General features: G+C 40.4%; 1 protein-coding gene across 1 annotated transcript in view; it reads left to right on the plus strand.

Moving 5' to 3' along the window:
* Positions 1-22,785, plus strand: part of epas1b (endothelial PAS domain protein 1b) — a 55,386-nt gene extending 32,601 nt beyond the window's left edge. The window contains exons 4-16 of the mRNA XM_042009557.1: positions 817-904; positions 4,587-4,705; positions 5,003-5,205; positions 9,466-9,572; positions 12,886-13,033; positions 13,117-13,325; positions 13,457-13,686; positions 13,970-14,083; positions 15,257-15,744; positions 15,876-15,972; positions 16,811-16,898; positions 16,976-17,152; positions 17,248-22,785. Coding sequence (XP_041865491.1) covers positions 817-904; positions 4,587-4,705; positions 5,003-5,205; positions 9,466-9,572; positions 12,886-13,033; positions 13,117-13,325; positions 13,457-13,686; positions 13,970-14,083; positions 15,257-15,744; positions 15,876-15,972; positions 16,811-16,898; positions 16,976-17,152; positions 17,248-17,399 — 2,220 coding nt within the window. The 3' untranslated portion in view covers positions 17,400-22,785. The remainder of the gene's footprint in view (positions 1-816; positions 905-4,586; positions 4,706-5,002; positions 5,206-9,465; positions 9,573-12,885; positions 13,034-13,116; positions 13,326-13,456; positions 13,687-13,969; positions 14,084-15,256; positions 15,745-15,875; positions 15,973-16,810; positions 16,899-16,975; positions 17,153-17,247) is intronic.
* Positions 22,786-25,077: the final 2,292 nt, after the last annotated feature.

Raw genomic sequence — 25,077 nt, forward strand, 5'->3', positions numbered from 1 at the left:
TTTAATTTATAAACTACAACCCCAATTCCAGAAAGGTTGGGATGCTGTTTAAAATATTAATAAAAACTAAATTCAATAAGTTGCAAATCTCATCGACACATTTTTACTTCCAGTATAACATAATCCACATATCAGATGTTAATCTGATGGCAGCAACATGTCTATAAAAAGTTTAGAACAAGCGCAAGAGAAAGATGGAAAGTAACAACTAGAGGAGACAATAATGAGGTTAACTGGCAACACGTCAGTAACATGACGGAGCATTTCAGAGAGGCAGAGTCTCTGAGAGGTTTGCCAATCTGCAACCGTGTCTAAAAATGTTCCTGTTTATGTCCGACTCGTTCATCCTTCTCGTACTCATCTGTCTCTAGAAAAAGTCATGCAGAGTATTTAGTTGCCGTTTGAGCTGCGGTCTAATAGAAAAGCTGGCGGAAGGAAGGAGGACATTAACCCAGGCAGATACGAGCCTGCCTCTGAGGACAGCAGAGAGTCAACTCTAAACACAATTAGCATTTTTCTTTTCTCTCTGGCACCAACTCCAAAAGCAAACCAGGGAAGGAAAGGAAGTTTACTGTAAATCATGAAGCCTTTTTTTTAGGATTTGTTTACCGTTAATTTAGTCTGGGATTGTGGAGGTGACACATTTTTCTGGTGGATGCCCTCGTGTCTTCTGCTGATGTGAAAAACCACCGCTGCTACCAGAAAAATTAAAGAAATGCATCATCAGCAACCCTGATAAACACTCTGAAATATTTTAAAAAATTGCATCTTATTATTTTTTTTCCTGATTTTCATGAAGTTGTGTTTATTGGACAGGTGGAGCTCACTGGCCACAGCATCTTTGACTTCACCCACCCGTGTGACCACGAGGAGATCAGAGAAAACCTCAGCCTGAAGACAGCAGGTCAGCATGAAGCTACAAAACCTTTCCACAATCACTTCTTCACAACCTGATCTCACTGATATTCTTCATTTGTTAAAGCAATAAAAGATTATTATTCTAATCTTTAATGAAAATCTGTGCGTCAGGTCTAATCTAAGCCCAGAAATATGAAGTCGTATGCAGTCATGGTTAGGCCTGTCGCGATAAGCAATAAGTCAAGTAATTGAACGATAAGAAAATAAGAGCACGATAAGTTTGCCGGCCGCGATAATTTTTTTTCGTCCCCCCTTTACCATAGACAGTGTATGACAATAGGTTTCACTATGGAGTATTTCGACTAAACGCTCTGGTTTCTTGCGGAGTGATCTCTCTGTCACACTTGACTGCAGCATGTTGCAGCACGAGCCGGTAAGCCGCATTTGTTTTGCACGGCTGCCAACACGCAATGGCCGTGAGACTTGCGTATTTAAGTGGCTTCTCACGCTCTCGCGCTAAACCTCTGATTCTCATGCTGAAATATGTAAATAATAGATGCAAGCATCTCCTCTTTTATTGTTTCGCTGCTTCCCACATGTAAGCAGAACACACACATTCTAGCTTACGACGTCAGTACAAAGCCCCCACTTCCTGGTCTACCGTAATAACCCCTGTAATCCGCAGGCACATTACGCAAATAGAATCAGCCTATATACTACCGTATATGACAAAATACACATTAAGAGCAATGCCGGCTAATCGAGAGGTTTGGGAGGATTCCCAGTGGGCCGCATAACTTTTGGGCCGGTGTCCCGGCGTATGTGAATGTGGTATCCCAGCTAACTGCTGGGTTGTAGTTACTTATAAGGCCAACATAGGGCAGAATGACTTTGTTTCACAAGCAGTAGATTTTGAAGAGCAGAAGAAGAACACGGGTTTTTGTTCGATGTAAAGTGCTGAAGTTTGGTTCGTCATTAAAACCGGCATGCTTGTCTACTTGTCTGGAGTTTATTTGAAGATGCAACAGTGAAAAAGGCGCTTTTATTTATTTAGTTTATTGACCTTTGAAAATGTGTACTTGCATTATTGCGGCATATGTCACTATATTAGTTGAGAATGGTCTCAAAATGACACATTAGCGCTCTGCGCAATATTATCGTTTATCGCGATAATTTCTGAGAAAATTTATCGTACAGCTAAATTTGTTATCGTGACAGGCCTAGTCATGGTCATGGCAGACTGCAGCATCATATCTGAACACAGCTGAGATTTTGGCCTCAGAGCTGCAGATGGAACGTATAATGCATAAAGGAACACTAAAGGAAAACTAAGGGCCAAATTTTCATGAGTATCAATGGATTGATTATGCCTCCAGACGTCCCTAAACAAGGTTAAAATATACATTTAACAGTGCAGAAGAATGAAAACAGGTCAATGAAGATTAAAGGTTGTGACTGTAAATGAGATTTAAGTTGGGATGCTGCTCTGTGGCCTGCACACACGGCAGTATGAGCGGAGAACCACCTGCAGACAGCCAGTGGGAAAAAGTGGGGAATATTGCATCATTCCGACTTGATTACAGCAATTCTGAGTGTTGCAGCAACACCAGCTGACTGAGTTCAACCTAAACCTCAGTGCTCATTTAGTAAAGGCTCAGCAGAAAACCACTAAATGACAGTCGTGTCCACTTCCAGCTCAGTTCATGCTTTCATTTTAGGAGGAAAAAAAGCAAGAATTGAAAATAAAAAACTAAAATCCACCTTTATTCACTGTCTTTCAACCTTTTTCTCTTTTATGTTAAACATACGAACAACTGGATGTGGAGCAACATAAACAGGTCTTCAAATCTATAATATTCAAAAGTTTATTGGGTATAAACATGTAGTAATGAGGATTATTTATTTATCTCTTTATTTGAGATGTAATCAGTTAACAGCAAGGTTCAGCTTTGAAGCTGAAATTATTAAGAAAAGCAGGCTTGTTGTTTACAGTTCAGGACAATACAGTATGATTTTATTCATTCTTCTTCATCGTTATCCTCTGATAAAGGCAAGTCTCCTTCCTCTAAAACAGTAAATCCCCCCCTAAAGTCTTTTCTGTGGGTGTGCTTGCAACCTTTCAGCCACTAAATCTTCATTCAAAGCTTTTCATATAGAGCTGTAAGCAGCAAACAGGCAAGAAATGCATGTATACGGTGGGGTCTATAATGGAAAGCTTGGAAAAAAATGTCAAAGATGAGACAAAAAGACACAAATGAATGTATTAAACATGCAAATGAATGTTAAAAAAATGACAAGTGAAAATAATGTACTGCACACAGGTTGAAATAACAACTTCTTTTTGCCAGATTGTCTTTTTTCACCCCCTCATCAACCCTCTGTTTCTTGTTTCAAACAAAGACAATAAATCTTACAAGTTTTGGGACAAACATCCTCCAAACTGCCCTGCAGGATTGAGTTTGCCTCTGTGCTGCTTTTACATGCTCAGTGTTGTCCTTGTGGTGCGTTCAGAGGCCGTGAGAGAAATGTTAAAGCACTCATTGCAGACAAGAATACATCTGACATGACTGCACAGATGTTGCCTTTAACTAGCTTAAATCTGTCAGACTGCAGCAGCAGCCATTAAATACATGGACATTTCAATTTCCGGCTCAAAAGAAACTAAGAAAACGTGAACGGGAGCAGCTATATTTGGGATTTTGGCTGTCTAAACATAAAGTATATGTAGCATGGTGATTAGTCCCACCAGCCTACTGCATAGGATGTTACATAATGTTGTTTATCTCATGAACAAATGTCCAGAACACACATGAGCACAGAGGGTCAGAGGTCATTACTCTAGAGAGGAACCTAAAGAGAGCAACAGCTAAGAAGTGTGTGTGTGTGTGTGTGCATGCATGCACAGCGGTGAAGGAAGGAGGATAAGAGATGTGTGTTTGAGGATGAGGAAGGATGCTGATGGATACAACGGAGCAGAACGGAGACAGAGAAGCTGACATTTGTCAACCAGACGTTGACCCAATCTGCAGGTTTTCAGCTTTTTGTGTTGACGTCTAAAAATAGATGATTGTGTTACAGTGCAAGATAAAAGTGTACTAGGGTGTAACTGACTATAGTTTATAGGAGAATGCCATTTTCTCACACACACAATCACACTCACTAAGCTGTGGTTGATAACACACGAGTACAGTGTTGTAATCACTTCCAGGCCCTTTCTGCTTCACTCTTTTAAATACATTATTTGTCTTGGACACATGTTCTGTTTTATTGGAGTGTAACTATATAAAGATAAAGAAAAGACCTGGGAGAGGAGTCTGACAGAAGACACACTTCGGCACTTGGCTCTGCTGGCTGCAGCTCCAGGGTTCAACTCTGACCTCGTGATGTAACAGCTTGACCTAATTTTACGTCCTCTTTTACCATCTTCCCAGTCACACGGGGAAAGAAGGCAGATAAGGGGAGTATACGTGGGATGCACAGATTTTTATGCTACTATTTCAAGAGATAAAAGTATGCAAATGAGGGTTGAACATGTTTTAAAAAGTGACATTTGCAAAGGTTAAGCATGCAAATCTGGTGAGATGTAGGAGCTGATGGGTCTGTGATAGCTGCCATCAGAAGTCTAAAACAAGACTGCATTCATTTAGTTGATCTGTTTTCCTTCGTGAGGATTCAGACAGCCAAGCAGAAGCATGCATGTGATGTACATCGCTGTTTGTGTTTTTTAGGGAGCGGCTTTGGTAAAAAAAGCAAAGATCTGAGCACAGAGCGAGACTTCTTCATGAGGATGAAATGCACGGTGACAAACAGAGGACGCACCGTCAACCTCAAGTCAGCCAGCTGGAAGGTAACATCTGAACGCGTCCTTAACCAACATTTGATGAGTTTAGACCAGGGGTGTCAAACTCCGGTCCTCGAGGGCCGGTATCCTGCAGGTTTTCATTTTTTCCCTGATCTAACACACCTGAATAAAATCAAATGGATCCAACAGCTTCTTGTCAACTTCTTCACAATAACCTATTAATTTCAGTCAGGTGTGTTGGATCAGGGAAACAATGAAAACCTGCAGGATACCGGCCCTCGAGGACCGGAGTTTGACACCTGTGGTTTAGACAGTTTACAGCTTTAACTGGACTCCCTCCAGGTGCTGCACTGCACCGGCCACCTGAAGATGTACGATGGCTGTCCTTCACGGGTGCTCTGCGGGTACAAGGAGCCTCCGCTCACCTGCGCTGTCCTGATGTGCGAACCGATCCCCCACCCGTCCAACATCGACACGCCGCTGGACAGCAAGACCTTCCTCAGCAGACACAGCATGGACATGAAGTTCACCTACTGCGACGACAAGTAGGAAAAACACACACTCATTCTTTCAGTGCAGAATGATGCATATAAAACAAGTTATTACAGAATCGGGGGGCTGAAATGATGTCACTTGATCATCATGTGAAAACTGACATGAAAGTTGATTCCTCCAACAAAAGATGAACCTCACATTTATAGACCATGATTTCCACTTTAAACCACACTTGATTTACTGCATCACAGTAAATCATTTTAAATGTATCAGCTGACCAATCAAAGCAGGCCTGGCTTTCAGGGGGCGGGCCTTAAAGAGCTGATAGCAAAAGTAAAGACTTTTTACTTTTAACACATTTAAGCCCAATAAATAAAATAACCAATCTGCAGATTAACATAATTTTGGTGGTTAGTAGCAGTTAGTAAATAAGTATTATAAATTTGGAGTTTTAAGACATTTTTATTGTGAATGAACCTAATCTAAAGATTTACTTAATGTAGGAGTGACACCAAAGTAGTGATAGGAGTGTAACTCACAATTTTAAACACAACAGATTACAGTGGTTAAGTTTGATATTTGCTGATATCACAAATTCTGCCATGATATGATTTCAGTTAAACTGAATCAGGATGCAGAGATTTAAAACAATCACTTCATTCATGTTTAATCCCAAAAGGCAACTAAAATATCAAAATATATTGTTATTCCTTATTAAGTAATGTCTTTAAGAATTTAATTTAAAAGCACATTTCATTTCACAAAAGATGACTAAATCTAGAAAAGGAAAACCTCTAGAGGAGTTGAGTAGAAATCTGACACCGTGGACTTCTTCCACTTCAAACACAAACACAAAGAAAGCAGGATTCTTCCAGTGTATCAACTTGCAGAGCATCGACTGATCAGCTTGACTTGGCTGGGACCTCGACTTGAACATTAATACTTTAACAAGATGTTGTCATGACAGCATCAGAACACGCCAACCGTGCTCACTGATTAATGTGCAGACAACGTATGAACACACATTAAATCATCATCTGTCTTCGTGCTTCCTGTGGGTTGTTTCACCTGTCAAACGTCTGACAGCCATCTTGAAGCCAAAAAACTGGTTCTTTTGCACTCAAATGTGACCTTCCCACTGGTACGAACACATGACAAACACACACACTCTCACAGAGTTACACAAGCACATTCACGCAGACTCGTAATCTTATCAAGCCGCTCATGCAGGACAAAGGTTTCTTATGGAGCAGAAATGTGTGTTTGTGTGACCGCAGTGCAAACAAGGACCCATTTTTATTTTTGCCTTTTTGGTGCAGTTTAATAGCTGCACAAATCTTCTCACCAATTACGCAAATGAGTTTACTGTAGGTGGGTCGCCCTCCCGGCCCAGCAGGGACTTAGACTCATTAGAGAAAGGACGGAAAGTTTCTTTAGCTTGAGTCCAGCAGCATGAGAGGAGAGAGAGAGAGAGAGAGAGAGGGAGGTAAAAGGGGCGTCTTGCTCAGGAGTGGATGGAAAATGGAAGTTTTCACAGTGTTTGTGTGTCTGATGAGGGAGGGATTAACCCAGCAGCAGCACCAAACTCACAACACAAGCTGCACAGAGTCCCATAATGCCAGCGTAACACGCTTCAATATTTAGTTAAAAAAAACATATGTGACAAAAAACACAAAGTAAAATTATTTATAATAACTTTTTATGTTTTTTTACAAAGCCTGTCTAACATCAGAATAAAATATATCACATGACCATGGCCACGTTTACCTGAGTTTTAATTCCGCTTTACTTCAGAATAAAATGAAATCCTCTTTAAAATGACCTTGTAAACATTTAAATGACCGTTCTTAATTAAACTTAAATCAAATTAAGTGGCAAACATTGGTTTTTATTTAATGTTTGATTTCAGGTTTGTGGTTTAAAATACTAAGTTTGTTGCAAGGGAAAAATCACAATAAAGATACACTTGTGAGCTTACTTAAACTACACCTTACTGGTGTCTTTTTATACATGATATTGTTTAATTCAGTATTTACAGTGTTTTAGAGCAGATTTCAAAACATCGGGATGTATATTGTGTATCAGGATAAGGCCAAAAAGATATCAGAACATCAGTTTTATGCCATATCTCCCAGCTCTAACTTTCAGTATTGTTCATGTTGGTGTATTTTGTCCAGTGCTTTGGAAGCTTGCTACCCACCTGTCCAGCATCAGTACCTCGTGCAGCATAATGAAGTCATTCGCCTTTAAATGCGGACATGGAATAAGTTTCTGGGGATGAACAAGCAATGAAATGTGCATGTTGAAAAAAAGTCCTGAAAGCTGAGACAGTCCAATAGATTGTAATAAGGTATAACTTGTTAAACTACACTTTTAATTGCAGTATAACCCAGAAAATTAATGCTTGTTTGTGTTTATAAACATGTTAAGAACACATTTTAGTCTGCAAAGCAAAAAAGCAAAAACGTCCAGAAAATGTCTTCACAGCAGGTCCAAATCAAACCTAAACTTAACATTTTCAGCAAGTCACCTGCAGGATTTAGAAAAAGATTCACCTGGCTTATCCAGTTAGTGTCCAGCTGAGTCAGTAACAGCTGCGTGCTGCATTCAGGTACCAGTGAGGAAGGAAAAGTGGCTATGCATCCTTTTAGAAGGAGAAAAGGAAAAGAAGTCATATACATGCAGCTCCTTTTTTCCACTCCTTGTTAAGATGCATCTCTCCTCTTCACTCTACTCATTGATCTCACATTCCCTTCCTCCTTCCCTCCTTTTTCCGCTCTGAGGCCCGCAGCTGTCAGAGTTATGTAACCTGTGGACGAGGCTCTGCACCACCAAACTCTTTACTCTTTCTTGCACACAATAAATCCTCATGAAACATCGTCATCCGCACATTATTAATCTTAATTCAGCTCCGACTTGACTCACAAATTCATCTTCACATGTCATTTTAACATTCCACAAGAATTCTGGGAATTCTAGTCGGGATTGTGCAATCAAGCCTGAGTGACAGATGATGGAGGTAACTGGGAACTCGCAGTGCTTCATATTTGTCTGAGAGGCAGAAGGAGCTGCAGCGCATTAAACGTGGGATCAATCATAGTTCACCATCATTTGATTTAAAGCCAGACTGGAGAAAAATGTGAAGCAGCTAATCTAACTAAATTAAGCTGAGATTAGTTTTCAGTATTTGATGCATTCAGTGATCTTTACAAATATGGAGAAAAATCTAAAGCCGACTCAAACATGGGACTTAAATGTGTGTTTGGGGGGAAACTAAAGCACAACAATTCTTCGCTGATTTATTCTCGCAAAGTGAAACTAGACGATGTTTAAAAAATCCAGGAGTTGTTTGTTTTGTGCAAAAGTTAAATGTTCTTGTTTTTGTCCACAAACTCAAGCTTATTAACCAAAAACTCTCCCTCAGCTCCCTTATGCACGATTTAGTAAACCATCTTGATGCCAGAATGAGAGATTACGGAGTCACTTGGTGTTACATTCACATTCCAGTCAGTTGAATTCCAGCTCGTCATGTTTTGTGTGCCAGTTTGCAAGCGCTTGCACGTCAGTAATCGTTTTAAGGCTCAGTAAGTTGAGTTCTATGTTCTATAAATCCGATTTAATAGAGTTATGATGTGATTAAAGTTGAGACAACTGTAGATACGTCAAAAAATAACCTCTTCATTTGAAGTTAAATCATTACTTTCCCTCTAAAGTGAATATTTCTTGCCATTTCAAGTCACTTATTCAGTTTTGGTTTCGACTGCTTGGGGTCAGGAGTCATTTCCTGTTTGGATCGTGTTCTCGTGCCTTTTGGCCTCAGCTGGATTTAAAGCCCAGTTAAAATGAAACCGTATTAACAGTGCATGGTCTGTTCAAGTACATGACAGCCTGAAACCACATCTGTATTCAAGTCCAAAGAGCCCATGTAACCTAATGCACCTGAATGCCTTGTTTTGATAATCACATTACTGTAATCCTGAATTATGATGCATTTGAGGGGAGCTGGAGAGAAATAAAAGAAAAAGGTGAAACTATAAAGTCAAGCCACAAAGTCCTCTTTAACAAAGTGAACTTGTGATGATGGGCAAAAAGAGATTAGCTGTTCTGAGAAGCACAGGGTGTTAGCAGAGACGGATGATCTGAACAGTTCTTATTTGTAGAGGATGGTCCGCCTCTGATTTCTAAATTGTGTGTGATGTCTTCTGAAGGGCAGAGGTCCAGGATTGGAAAGCAGGATTTAACTTGTGAGCATAACATGCAGGATGAGGAAAAGTTGAGAGTAATAACCTGATTTAATGTTTTTCTTTCAGAGTGACAGAGTTGATGGGTTACGCTCCGGAGGATCTGCTGGGTCGTTCGGTCTACGACTTCTATCACGCCCTGGACTCGGACAGCGTCACCAAGAGCCACCACAACCGTAAGTCACACATGTCCAAATACAGCCGAACTGCAGATGTTCGATTCCAGTCAGATTCATGCAGCCATAACTAAAGTACAGAATTCTCTAAAGTACAAACCACGTTTCCAGAAAGCAGAGAATTTTCTAAAATGCAGCATTGATCTTTATTTTACAAAGAAATGATTTCTTACCAATTTCATTTTATCTAAAATATATAAAGAAATGAAGAATTTCATGCAACAAAACCCTCAGTGGAGGTTTTGTAGTCATGGGACTGAACATACATGTGCGTAGTGCGTCTATACAGCTTCAGCTACTCTGTGGTGTTTTCCACCACAACATGGGGGCAGTGCTCAGAATATGGAGAAGCGTGAACTGTTGGTTTGGTTTTTCCTGTCGTCTTTTTTAAAAGTTCAGATTGTTAAGCGAAATATTTAAAAAGTAAAAATGTGATTTGCCATCATAGAACGTTGTTGGTTATAGTGGTGTCCTCATGAAGGCAATAGTTCTGGCACTTTATGCTGTTTATGAAATCGGTTGATGTCAACCAGTCAGGTCTCACTTGAGTCAGATTTCAGCTTATCAACATTTGATAAACATGTAGTGTTGGCTTTAAAGGTGCTACAATCATAGCCTTTTGATTCCTCCATTTACAATAAAAGATTAATCTGAACTCATCAGTCAGAACCCACACGATTAGTGAAAATTGTCTCTAAAACTTTGGATGCTTCTTTTATACCCAATCCTGGCACCCTCACCAGTCACTGGTTAGTCTCCTAAATGTAGAAGCTTCCAGAACACAGATAACGGTTTCCTATAAACTGCATTTCTGTTGCTGCATCAAATGTCAGATATATTGTTTTTTTTTTGTTTTGTTTTTGTTTTTTTTTCTTCCAACAGTGAGTTTGGCCTGTGACGATAGAAAATATTTTTCTACTTATTTTTTTAAATAAAGATTCAAACAATTAAATTAAATAAAATTCAGTTGTTTTTTTTGTTTTTTTCTAAGAAAATCATTTTGTGTTTATAGAGATGGCTTATAAAGTGTAATACTATAAAAATATATGTTGGGTGTAGATATCAGCAGTTACTTTTGCATATATGTTTTATGTCCAGCTCTGTTCATATGCATGGCTTTTCCTGTGTGTGTGCGTGTGTGTTAGAGCAGGGGAAGGGTATTAAGATGTCTTTTATCAAATTAAGTGAAAGCACTGATGGCCTGATGAGGTTTGCACACATCTGGTGCCACAAACAAACAGTGGACAGGGGAGCAGGTGGCCTCTGTTACAAACTAATGACACTGTTTTTTGTTTGTGTGTGTGTGTGTGTGGACAGGCTCTGAAGTGTCATGGCTATTCTCTCCACTGACACTGGTGCATCATTAGATGCTTTCAGCTGCAGTCACCGTTGCTCATAAAGCTGCATCTGCTGCACGTCTGTATGTGTGTTTGCTCCACAGGCCCGAAACAGTTCTTTATTTTTAAAAAGTAGTGCACTATTCCTTTAAAAACAAGACTCAAGCTTCTAAACTCAGACATGGAAATCTTTTTAAAAATGAAATAAGCAGAGCTCACATTTTTCCCACCAAAGTGTGCCAGATTGTTGGGATGCTTGTGCTGCTAACAGAACTCTTTCAGAACATGCTGAGGTACTATTTTGGTTTGATAAAATGTTGTAAAACTTCAGATTTAGATTTTAAGACTTTATTGTTCTTAAAGCGATAAGGCTGCAGTGTGGTTCTCATGGTCCTGCGCCATGAAAATGAAGGAAAAAAAAACAAAAAAAAAAACACAAAGAAGGAAGTTTGATATTCTTGTTTTGAGTGTGTTTCTTTTCCTCTGTGCTGTCATCTGCAGACTTTAGCTGGCTGAAATGTTCTGAGATAAAGGGGCTCTCTATCTTAATGTCTCACACACACACTCACAAACGCACGACCCGCTCTCACGGCCAACGTGACCAGCCTGTCGATCAGCACATGCTAACGCCGTTCCCTGCCACATATAACGTTGCCCCACGCTTCCTCGAAAAGTTGCTCACACTTGTACACACTCACACACAGTGTCAGTGGCCTAAAGTCCGCTGTCTGATCGGTCCTGCTCGATTCCCACGCCAGCGCTGAACTCTGGACCGCAGCCAGCACATCTCCTCCTCAGCTCAAAGTCAAACATCCAGCTTTGTCCTCCTAACAAATGTTTGCTTGATCTGAAAATCTTCATACTAAATAAATACAAACTGTGGCTTTTCATAATGAAACTATTTGTAACTTACAGTACTGGGAAAAAGTCTTAAGCCACATCTTTATTCTTTATATCGTTGAGAAAACAGGAAATGCTGCAACAATAGAAGCACAGCATGGGACAAAAATAGAGTTGGTAGATTTTATAGAAGCTTGAAGTGAATATTTGGTCTGAGCAGATTTATTCTTTATTTCTCCTAGAGAGTCTTTCTGACATGTCTTCCAGTAGTCTTCAGGAAAGTTCTCCAGACTTGAAGGACTTTCTAAAGTTTTGGTCTTTGCCTTTTGTTCTGTTCTCTATCCAGATGATCCCACACTGCTTCAGTAATGTTAAGGTCTGGGTTCTGGGGAGGATCCATCTCTTCATCAGGCCTGTTACCACTTATTTCAGTCCAGTTCTTGTGTCATGTGACACACCTTTTCTCCCTGTTCCTTTCCTAAGATTGGCTTCTTGACAGCCATGTTTCCATGGAGACCATTACTGATGAGGCTTCAGTCAGCAATAGATGGATCAACTCCAGGTCTTTATATTTCATCAGGACGTCACTTTCAGATCCTGTTCATCCACTGTAGATGTTTTTAGCCCTGATTCTTCTTCTTCTGTCCTCCATGTGTCCAGTTTCTGCCTCCATGCTGAGATATGCCATGTTTCCAGCTAACAGCTCTTTGGGAATCACCTTGTTGCTGCTAAAATCCTGTTTTCTGTCTGTCAGACTGTCTGATCTTTGCTGTTTTTTTTATAGATACACTGAAGAAATGGCAACAAAAATGATATGTCTTTGTGACAGGTTGTTCAGAAAAAGTAGCCTAAAGATCCATTTTAAGATTGCTTCTTTAAGCTTGGATGCATCTGTTAATGTCTAAAGGTCCTAAGAGATTTCATAAACCCAAGGGGGCTGGTATGGAAAAGGATTGTGGCCTGTAGACCTTCATCTACTTTAAAACCATAAACACTACTAGTTGGAAATGAAGGGTTTCCACTCTTCATTGTAAAAAAGCATTTTTTTATTACTTATTAGCCGTCCTGTACCCAGAATATAACATGATGATATATTTGAGAGGTGAGGCTTAGCTTGTCCTTTTGTGTCTCTGCAGTATGTACCAAAGGCCAGGCTGTGAGTGGACAGTATCGCATGCTGGCTAAGAGCGGGGGCTACGTGTGGGTGGAGACCCAGGGAACTGTTATTTACAACAGCCGCAACTCTCAGCCGCAGTGCATCGTCTGCATTAACTACGTCCTCAGGTAAAAACTTTTAGCTGAACTGCTCCGTTAACCTTGCAAAGAAAATTCTCCTCCATCTCACTGTGTTCTCTCTAAACCTGCAGCGACGTGGAGAACAAGGCTATGGTTTTGTCCTTGGAGCAGACAGAGTCCATGTTCAAGCCGCGACACATGGGCAGCTTCTTTACCGCCGGAGGAGTAGGCATGAGCGGCGAGCCGGGGGATTCCCTCTACACCACACTCAAGGAGGAGCCGGAGGACCTCGCTCAACTGGCTCCGACACCTGGAGACACCATCATCTCCCTGGATTTCAGTCAGTATTGACTTCTAAGAGCCTTTAAAAGGGTTTAATGTTAACAATGTACAAAAATGCACTGCAGGTTTTTTTTTCCCCTCTCTTCTTCATAACTTTTGTTTTTGGCCATGCCTTCTGGCTCCTCACAGGTCACTGTCAGTTTGACAAGCCCCAGCAGCAGGCAGCATTCACCCCTGTGTCTGCTCCATCCATGCCCCCTCCAGGACCTCCATCCTGGGCCAGCGAGAGCCACAAGCCTGCTCCAGCTGCGGCGGCCCAAGCCACGGCTGCAGCAGCGGGGGACATGGCCAGCGCATTCACCGTGCAGCAGAATTCGCCTCCGGGTAGCGCCACTCCGAGCCTCAGCAGCTGCTCCACGGTGAGGAGGGTTGAGAGGCTGATTGTTCAGCTGAGGGAGTGTAATTAGTTTGAGAGTGGGCCACTGTTTGATTGCGTTGATTTCAGTTTGTTCTGTCCGTGTTCAGTGAGGTCACTCAAAGTGGGCAGAGTGTGTGAGAATATCGGGGGTGGATGTTTGGATGCAACAGGCTGTTAGCAGTGAATGGTGCCTTTGTTGAAACTTTTTGTCCTCTCCCTTTTGTTTGTGCTCTTTTTGCTTCTCTCGCCTCCGTTCACCTCACATTCTCCTTCCTCCCCTGCAGCCCAGCAGTCCAGGTGATTACTACAATTCAGTGGACAGCGACCTGAAGTTGGAGCTCACTGAGAAGCTGTTCGCTCTCGACACAGATGGAAACAACAGCTCTACAAACTCGGAGGTTTGTGTCAGACAAAAGATACCAGAAGCTGAAAGTTCTGGCTCATTAACTGGTTACTGGAAAACCTCTTTAGGGATTTTTAGCTGAAGTGACCATACAAACCATTCACTGCATCTTTGTCAACAGTTAGCATTAATGAACCATGCAAATAGTTTACAGAGACATGCAAAACATTGGGCTCCCCTCTCCTACTGAATGACATGCTCCAATTTTTGTGCCTCAAAGATGCAAATTTAAATACACCAAGATTATTGCTGTTTCCATCTTTTACAGTTAAACTATTATTAGAAAGAAAAAGTTTTAGTACTGTATAGTCAGTACATCGCTCCCATAACCGTTCCTACAAAGTCCTTCTAGTTTTGGGTGCCGTGCGACAACCATTTAGGTTGAGGCATATTTAGGATCACCGTCATGTTAAACACACCATCTTGTCATGATATCTGGCACTCCATTCCTTCTACTAGTAGAATATTACCTGTGTGAATGGCTGCAATACGTGCCCAAAACACGACGAGTCTACCTGTCTGCTTTTCATAAAAATCTGCTGCCTTTTTTCCTTAAAATAGTTTTACGTAGCTTCATCAGTCCACAGGCTTTGTCTCCAAATGCATGGGACTGGATTAGAGAGGATTCATGAAAGTTTTTCCTCTGATGACTCTTCCTTGACTGACTGAAAATTACACTGTGGGTCTCTCAGGAACTTTTCTTGGCCGTCCAGAGTGCAGCTTAACCTCCAATCTTCCTGTTTGCTCTCATTTCTTAACCACATTATGAGCCAAGGAAGCAGCTATCTGCGGAGACAATCTGGCATCATCTTCCCAGATAACAGACACATATGAGCCTAATCTGGGCTACTTGTGGCGTTAAAGGCTCAGTTGCAGCACAGGCAAGAGTTATGTTGGGCTGACATGGCTCAAAGGTCATTGGAAGTGTTGCAAGGGCCCCTGAAAGCGCATGCAGGTTTTGGGCTATATTCAGGAAGCCATGCTCTCATTGATTCAGGGCCAGATGTTACCTGTTTTACATGAATGAATGAATGATTTAAAACACATTTAGCATTAGTGTAAACTTCAGTGTACCCAGCCTTTCCTAACCATAGCGATTTTCCTCTGGTTCATACAGAATCAGACAAATTTTGCTTTTAACAACTTGCTTGTGTTTCACCTCTTCCAGCGGGACCTGAGCGATTTGGACTTGGAGACATTGGCTCCTTACATCCCCATGGATGGAGAAGACTTCCAGCTGAATCCCATCATTCCTGAGCCTGAACCCGTAGAGGCCTCTCAAGGTGGATCCATTGGAAGCGCCAGCAACCTAAACACCCACCAGAGCTTCAGCAACATCGCCAGCCTCTTCCAGCCGCTGTCCCCCACCTCTCAGCCCCAAGGCCACTACCAGCCCCAGCAGAAAGCATCATGGGGCTCAGGGGGGAGGACAGGCTCCGGTCAGGCATCTGTGGACACTCGTGGAAGGTCATACATGCAGAATCCTCCGTACCGGGCCCCAGCCAGCACCCCTCTGTCTTCCATGCAGTGGCCTCCAGACCCTTTGATAACATACCAGCAGCAACGACCCAGCAAGGCCTACCTGATGGACAATATGTCAGGAGAAGAGCGCCCATCCTGCCAGCAGAACATTTCACATCTCATGCAGAAACACAGGTGACATAATGAAGTCCTCTCAGGAATAAGGAAGCATTGCTAAGTGACATTTTTAAATTCATTAAGAAACATGAGGACATGAAATTGCTTTGTATATTCTGACAAATCTTTGCATGTGTTTGTGTCTGCAGGTCTATTGACAATTTTATACAAGCTTATAAAGATGCGACTCCAGCCAGGGTAGCCATGGCCAACAATATCAAGCGCTCCTTCGACCAGATGGCTGTGGTGAGTTTCTGTCACAACCATGTAGATGCTCTGAGATGCTATGCAATACCTGGACAGAGAAAAAGAAAAGACAGACATAAAGAATACTGTTCAGTAAGAAAATGGAAGATCATACTTCTTGTTAAATTCACACAATTATAAAAGCAGTAAAGCAGAAGGTCTCGCGCTGTACGGTGAAATAGAAATCATGTGGTCCTTACCAGGTAAATGTTGAGCAAAAACTAAGTCTTCATCATGATTCTGCTGCAAGAACTTGAAGTAATGTTCTCCTGTATGCCACCATCAGTCTCTGAAGGAATTCTGGCCTGATCTTCTTTACAGTGTTAAGGTTTACAGGATTCATTTGACTGGATTATTGCATCACCTTGATTCTTTCTGGCATTCATTGTCCTGTTGCATCAGGGATGTCCAGTTCTAGGCCTCGATGCAGTCTGTCCTGCAGGTTTTAGGCGTTAGGCTTAGACATAACTTGACAAGCTGTTGAGATCCATTTAATCTGAATCAGGTGTGTTGGAGCAGGGAAACATGTAAAACCTGCAGGTTGATGGCCTTTGAAGGCTGAGACTGGACATCCCTGAGCCAATTTCAGCCAAGTTTTAGCCATCAGACAGATGGTCTCACATTTTTACTCTAGAACAGGGGTGTCAAACTCCAGTCCTTGAGGGCTTCTACCCTGAAGGTTTTTGTTGTTTCCCTGCTCCAACACACCTAAATCTAATCGGATGGATCCTACAGGGGTGTTGAAGCACGGAAAACAAGACTTGTTCAAGCCCAATGCAGTCTCTTTATGCATTGTGCTGTAAGATGATTAATAAATCTCTGTTCGGGTCTGTTTCAGAGTGAAAGTAAGCCGACAGAAATCGGATGGAAAAAGATGAGGAATGACGGCTGTATGGATCGCTCCCTCAGCACAGAATCACTCACAGGTAAGTCTGTTTCGGTCACATGATTTCATCTTCCCTCCGGTCAGCGGTGCCTTTAACCTCTGGTTCTCTGCTCACAGAGTCTGCAATGAGGAGGATGATGCCCGGCAACCTGTCTTCATTTTTCAGCTCTCTGCAACAACACAGGAAGTCTCAGTGTCCAGGAAATGGGTTAAGTGGTGTAAATGAAAAATCCTTTTCCCAAAAGAGCTGCAGCTACACAGAGTATAACATGCTGCCTTCTAACAAGACAGAGGGTGAGCTGAAACAAGTCTGCGTTCGGAAGAATAATTCAGTTTCCAATTGAAATGTCCATCCTTTACCGATATAACTTCCCCCTCTGTCGTTTCAGGCATCGCTAGTCGTTTGCTGGGCCCTTCATTTGAGCCCTCCTGTTTGCCGGAGTTGACTCGTTACGACTGCGAGGTCAACGTCCCTCTGCAGGGCAACCTGCACCTCCTCCAGGGCTGTGACCTGCTGCGAGCCCTTGACCAGGCCACCTAGAGCCTCAGATTCAAACCTCGACATAGACCTGGATTTTCAGCCCTGAGCCTTGATCTACAGCCCGTGAAGCTCAAGTCTTTTTAATTTAACCTTTTGTGCCTCAAGGCCTTCTGCAAGCCCTGAGGCTAAGCTATCTATAGAGAATGGTATTCATAACCACATCCTGCCTTACTCAACCCCACACTCTGTTTCCCGTCCTTTTTGTAGTTCTCTAAACATGCAGTATTTTTACCCCCTCATCTATCGACTTAAATCAGATGCAGGTTGATCAGAGTAGCAGAGATGCCTTGCATTGAGCCAACCACAGCAAAACCCTCACGTGATTAATGAGGGTCCCCCTGTGTGGAAAAATAAGGGTTAGGGTCTATGCATCTCACATCTCGACCCCACCTCCTCTCTATCAGCTAAACCTTTTTGCTCTCAGCAGAGCATACAGTCCTACCTACACATTAGCAGAGACACTGTCTTTTTTTATTTTTGTGCATCTGACCTGCAACGAGCACACGGTCCCATTTTCTAGCTTCAGTCAAAGCTCCAAGCCAGAGCTGGGTATCATGAGCTGGTTCTGAATAGCAGCCATTTTGTGCAATGTGCTCTCTGCATCTGATTCCGAGACCCAAAGACGACTTTTTAAATGTCTGCTGTGCAATATGGAGGACTGGAGCACTTTACAGAGATAATTAGTCCAATATGAATAATTACTTGTACTATTTTCCTTTTTTTTAACTTCTAAGGAGGTTTTATTTGAGTAACTTTTAGAGGCCAATTATTAATTTATTTGTATAAAGCATCCATTTGACCATCTTAAACCAATCCCCCTTCATCAATTAATTCCTAAATAAAAAATAAGCTTTTTCTTTTTTTTTTTTAAAGATCTTATCTATACCGACAGTAAAAAACATTTAACTTTAACATATCATAGGGAATATTTTTATCTTTAATCGTATAAAACACTTCATTGTTTGTAGAAAGTAAACGTTAAGATTTTTATATATTTTTTTAAAAATATTCCTTCACTGTCTTTAGTTTTAGTTAAGATTCTTTATATGTTGGGAATCAGTGAGTGAAATGATACCCAGCTCTGAGTTTATACAGCAGCATTACATCCGTTCAGCAACCCCTGCTTTGTATTTCACTGTAGCATCATAATCAGTCTGTATATGTGTTACTGACATGAGATGTTTAGCTTTTATCAACCACGTTGTTTCAGTTTAAATTGAAGGGACACTTTAGTGCTTTCTCTTCTTTCTTACTCATCCAACCAGACACACGTTAGTAAAAACATATACTGCGATACATGTACTCTACTGTAAGTTGAATATTAAGTTTTGTTGTTTTTCTCCTTAAATTTATTTGTATCAACATATCTGTGTTAGAATAAGTAACTTGTGTGGCTACAGGGTATTTTCTTATTGTGCAGTTATTTAATTGAGCTAAAGTTTTAGCAAGGAAGCGAGCATTTATTTGCCAAACTAATAGCTTGCGCAAAAAATTCATGTTATGGGCTTACCCACTCAACTCATGCAGTCAGAAGAGCATAAAAAGCAGTGGTGTGCACGGATTGCTGGGGGAAGAGGGCTGATAAGGGGGCACCAGTTGTGCATGCAAAGTTTTGAGAAGATTTTTCCAGAGTTCAGTAGTGAAACTTTATTAACACCAATTTATGTGGCAGTTCTGTAGTAATTTAGCAGAGTGTTTGCATCTTATTGGACCTGAGCAAACCGGACGCTGCAGCAAAGATGCTGAGCATGCTAAAGCAGTACATTAATATACAAATTTAAATCTCTAATACCTCCCATCTAACTTAGAATATTGTAATTATTTTCACACAATATGGAAATGAGAAACAAAAATTAGGATCTGCCTGGAATGTGCATGGACTGGCTGTGAAGAAGCTGAACTTTGCTCTTTTAAGCCAACTACCCATGCAGCCTAATTAGAAAGACCCGAGGAAGGATCAGAGGGTTCTTCCAGCTGTCTAGACGAGTGGTTAGAGGGTGCTGCGTGGTCTCTGCGACCCCTTCAGAGCAACATATTGAGACAATGGAGGTCACCCTCATGATTCCCCTGTGCTCACCACTGCACATACCAGACACAGTAAGATAGAAAAACTTCCACATTCAGACTCTACGTGTAAATAGCAGCAGCCTGTGAAACCATCTGGATGTTTTTAGGTGTTTTCTTTATAGGACAAGGCCAGTTTTTCTTTTTAACTCAGAGTGGCTGCCAATACCAGAGAGCTTTGTTACAGATTATTAGCTGTCCTTATACATGTTAGAATTGTAAGTATGCCTTCAGTAAAAAACAATCTCAATAGATTCCTCAGCTTTTCTCTACTTTTTTTCTTAATCCCACAACTTTTTTTTTTTTTTTTTTTGAGGTAAATGTCTGTGTGGTGACCACTTGGAGAATGACATAGAGCTTTGTACACATACATGTTATGTATTTAAAAGCAGAACTAATATTACAGATAGTGTTGTTAGTGGTTATGTGTCCTGGTACTTTGTCCTCACCTCACCCCCAACCCCACATTACATGCTGTTATACCCTCCACAGTACTGTTTCCTCTTGTACCCTTTCTGTGTCTTTGGTGGTCCTCTGCCCCCCCTCCTATTTTTTTGTTTTCTTTTATCTCTAAAATGTCTGTTTGCATCTGTTGGCTGGCCAGTACTGTTGTTGTTTTTGCTTTAAAGAAACAGAAAAAAAACTAAAAAAGGTAAATATAATTTTTCTAAGTTTCACTTTTCAGATATGTAGCATTTTAAATATTGTAAGGAAGGTGAAGTTGCCACATAAGCACGTAGTTTAAGTTGTGTGTGAGTGTGTATGTATATATATATATATATATATATATATATATGTATATATATATATATATATATATGTATATATATATATATATACACACACACACACATATGTGTGTATAAAAACCCATATAAATAAAGCAATGGTGCTTTATAGACCGTGTATGTAATTTTTAGAGTTTTTATTACGTCTTGGATCCACTAACACTGTACTTTGATGTTCTCTCCTTCATGTTTTCATTTGAATCCATTCAATGTGCCTTATCATGACTTTACATGCTGAACTGAATGAGTCCACCCTTCAAGTGCACAGTTTGTTCCCTCCTGTAGATGACATCCTTCAACGTTGGGGGTTATTTTCAAGGAAAATCCAAACTAGGAATTTTATCAAGGATGACTTGTAATTAAAAAAAAAAATCCTTTTTTGTTTGTAGCTTTAAATTGAGTTTGTTCATTTAAAGAAAAACTTGATAGGTGAAAAAACTTCATGATTATAATTATTTAGTTGGAAAACATTCAGAAGAGGAGCTGAAGTTGAATGGTTTTGATGATTTTTGACAGTAACCCCTCAGGTCCTAGTTCAGTTCTCCTGAGAGAACTGCAACCCCGTCAGACGACGTTCGGGTGATTAATTCAGACTTTGTGTGAAGTTTTGAGGGAAGCGGATTCTCCGGCTCATCTGCAGATGAAGCTGCTGGTTGGTTTTTAGGATCAGCAGGAAAAGATTTAGCAGTAAAAGCTGAGCTCTTTCTGACAGCTGGAAGATGAATGTAGTGATATGGATCAAAACTTTATAACGGACATGGCCCATGAGCTAGTCATGTGCACTTTACAAGCTGTTAGGTCATAGAAGCTGAAATGATCAGCTGGTCTCTTCTTTAAAAGGAAACAATCATGATGTGAACTCTTTATTCAGGCTCATTACGGAGCAAAAAAGTTCTGTTAAATTGGGGAAAACTAAACTAAGACAGTTTTTACTGAACACTTTGTACTGTAAGCTCTATTAATCAGACTTAAATCAGTGTGATTACAGAAGTTGACGTAGTTTATCACTTTGCCAACTTAACTGAGTGTAGTTGACTAAATGTGTAATTTTATTTAACCCATCGAGTTAGGAAAAGTGATTCAATCTTTAAATATTTCAGTCATGAGGAATGACTTTAATTAAATTGAAGATGAGATTACAACAATAATGTCACATCTCCCAACTAAATATTACTAAAGTTTGCTGCTTTAAAATGTTAAGCTTTCTCTCTTTTTTCCCCTAAACGGTAGATGATACAGTTTAAAATTAAAACTAGTATATAGCTTCAGTATAAATGACCTTGAATAATGTAGGCGAGATACCAAATATAATCCCTCTGCCCGCTGTATTTAACAAAAAATCCCAGATGTAATGGAAACGTTAGAAGTGATGAGTTGAGCGACGTGTGAAGAGACTTCCTGCTCAGCCGGTCCACTGATGCACTACTCTCCACTTTATCTGCTCAGCATCACTCCCGTTTCCTTCTCGCTCCACTTTCCTTCGCTTCCTTTAGACCGATTTTTTTTTATTTTTATTTTTTAATCATGGGTCAAATTAGAGGCTCCTCAAATTTCAAATAACAGTTTAAGGAAGCTATTCCTGTTTATAGAATGATGTACAGTATTTTAAGACTTTAGGATTATAGAAATAAAGGTTTCCAGAAAAGCACCTTATTTTTCTAAGCATGTTTTAAAATTTCGACGAAAATAATTAAAAGTGCAATATTGTCCAATTCCTTTGTTTATTTTTACTTTTTAGAGACCAAAGATGGACTACAAACGAGCAGGAAACAAGCACAGTGGAAAAAAGAATAGAACCTAAGATTGATTATAGTAGCGACTCTTCCGATGAGAAATGAGTTGCATTAACGTAAGTGGACAGTTGACAAAACGCAAGTCGATTTAGAAATAAATCTAGAGACAGAAGCCCCGCTTCCTTTTTAACGTAGCTTCTGTTCCTTTAGCTTTGGTAAGAAAAGTTTTGAACCATTTAATAAATAAATAAATACGCAACCATTTTTAATCTAAGTTAGGCCCACCTGTAGAAGCTTTAACACACCTTTCTAATATTCAAACACCAAACAAGACAATCTTATGTGTAAGAAAAGCTAACGCTACAGTGAAAGAGATGCTAACCCAAAAGTGGGCGGGGCTTCAGTGCTCTAGTTTAGCGCGTAGAAGGCTCATCACCTGTGTTCAACATACTGTGCTGCTTGAAGGGTTTTCACAAAAAGCTAACGTGACAAGTCATTCAGGAGTAAATCCACTCGCCACGCTTCCTCTTTCCAGACAATATCAGCATTTTATCTTTTCCTTGTGTCACAGCAGGGTTTGTGTTATTCCTTATGGGATCCATGTTTTACTACTTGCTTTCTGTTGTCGTCATTGTCATACCGAACAGTTATATTAGCTAATTCAGATTTTTTTTTTAATATGCTAAAATTTATATTGATTTTATTATATTATCATTGTTATTACTATATGGGGACTTTAACCCGATAAGAAGTTGTGTTTCTGCACTGATATCTTATTAAAGCATACTGATCTAACCTCTCCTCAAAGGCTCAATGTGTTTATTGAACTTTTTTTAATTTCTACATGGTGTTTTTGTAAAATTCACCAAGTATAAACTGGATGTTTGATTGCATTTCAAACAGCGATTGCCAGCAAAAGTAACCCTAGTTTTAAACATCCAGGTTTGTCCCGTTGTTTTTTATTTTAGGGCAAATTCTTATTGCCACTGTTTGGACCACTTTAAATGAACTCTGATCCACTTCCACAGGTAGTACAGTTCATTTAAAGCGGTGTGAATTCACATTTGCACTACATTACAATTATTTAAGTTCACAATTAGTCGTGATATTAAACTCCACAATTAATTTATCGAAAAGATTCTCAATATTGTCACTTTCCATAGAGGATCACGTCTGAACCATGACAGCAGATCTGCACGACTTGCACAAAAACTAAGTTGATGTGAGTAAAGTTCAGTGTGAAAGTCCCCCAAATCCTCCTGGTGTAAAAGCACCATTATTCAAACTTGATAACTGTGTAAAATCAAATGACATAGACTCCATGCAGCGTCATGAAACCAAGCTATGCTGTAAATCCTCACAACAGCAGATAAAGATGTGACTTCTGCAGTCTAATCTTTTTCTAACTTGTTCTGCGTTTGTAAAAAGAAACTGTTGATAGACAGCTGCACATCTGGTTTTCCCAATTTTCAACATTAGGCCAACTGTTTTTGGCAACGCAGGAGAACAGGCACGAATCTGATAACCTCACATCTTGAAAACAATAGAAATGTACCCAAGATATGTGTTTTTCACCACTGTCTACAGTCATTTTTCATGAGCTGCTATAGTATTTATCCCAAACAGATTAAAAAGTACCACTAGCAGGTCTTTACCAGATCATTTGAGTTTCCACAGGCAGGTCTGTGCAGGAATGTGTGGGGATTTTGGTGTTTGAGTTGATCCGCAGCCACAGTGCTCAGTTCAAGATCATTTAGCAGTGTCAAACAATTTAACCAAAGAACATTCTGTAACAGCCTGTTCTGAGTCTTTGGTCCCACCCTCCCTCCTTTGCAGGAGTGTGTGCATGAATTCACATTCATAAGAGCCCATCTGAGCAAGTAACTTTCTAAAGTGAAGCAGTTTTTTCCTGATTATGTTGTTGACGTGGTTTAGACCTGGTTTCAGAATAAAAGATCAGGTGAGGCACTTCATTGTGATGGTCTAGTTAAGGGATTTAGGATGTTATGTTACCATTTTCTTTGCCAATGGTAGAGATAATTTATAAAACTACCACAAAAAGAGGAAAGTGTAAATTAGCTTATTCAGTGCAAGTCAGCTTTGTAGAAGGTTTTACTGAATTGCATCATCTGGTCTGTAAAAGCCGGTAGTTTAAATGATTATAAAGGTTTTCTTCTGCTTTATACTTTGATTTTAGGATTCATTCCACCTTAAGATGTCGACTCAAACCTGTTCTTAAACTAAATGTCTGCTGAGAGTATGGTCTGCTTCCCTGTTGTGTGGAAAACATGTTTCAAAGCTTTAACTCCACCTTTGTTGTTGTGCTTAATGTGTTTGTGTTGCACTGTGACGCACATCCTCCATTTCACTTGGATAGAAAGACAAATTGACACAAATAAGCCAAAAGTGGAACACGGTGACAGATACAGACTTTGTGTCTCCTACGGCACCCCTTTCAGGTGCTGCTGGTTCTAATGTGTTTGGGATTCAACCTGCAGCAGAACACAAATAGCACACCAGGCTGATGTGGAATCCGGTTGGGTGTAAACTACGACTGTTACAGCAGCCTTTTGCTACTGCAGGTCTGCAGAAACAGAAAAATGTTTGGGACAGACTGACTTGGTCAAGAATAAGAGGACACAACGTCTTCTCTAACGAGAACATCATGCGCCAGGACAGCCGGATGATTTTTATACATGTTTCCAGATGTAATTTTAAAACTCTTTAAAAACCACCATAGCAGTTATTCTACCAAACCGCCTCACACTTTCCTGTCTGCTGCTTGCTTTCCATCTGGACAGTGTTTCACTCACTGTTCATGTTTGGCTTTTTGTTCTGTCAACCGCAACATCCAGGGATTTTATCTCGCCATGCCTTAGCCACTTGTGCTAGCAATTTTTTTTATTTTCTTTTTAAATAATTCTTTTCTAAACGTTTATGTTCTCAACTTTGACTTCTTTCTAAAGTGGCTATTCTAAATCCTGCTCCTCAGGGGCCGGTGTCCTGCAGGTTTTAGAAGTTTCCCTGCCGCATCACACTTGACTCAAGCCAATGTGTAATTAGCAGACTTGTACAGAGCATGAAGAAACTTCT

Source organism: Melanotaenia boesemani, chromosome 16, assembly GCF_017639745.1.
Source record: "Melanotaenia boesemani isolate fMelBoe1 chromosome 16, fMelBoe1.pri, whole genome shotgun sequence".
Classification (NCBI taxonomy): domain Eukaryota; kingdom Metazoa; phylum Chordata; class Actinopteri; order Atheriniformes; family Melanotaeniidae; genus Melanotaenia; species Melanotaenia boesemani.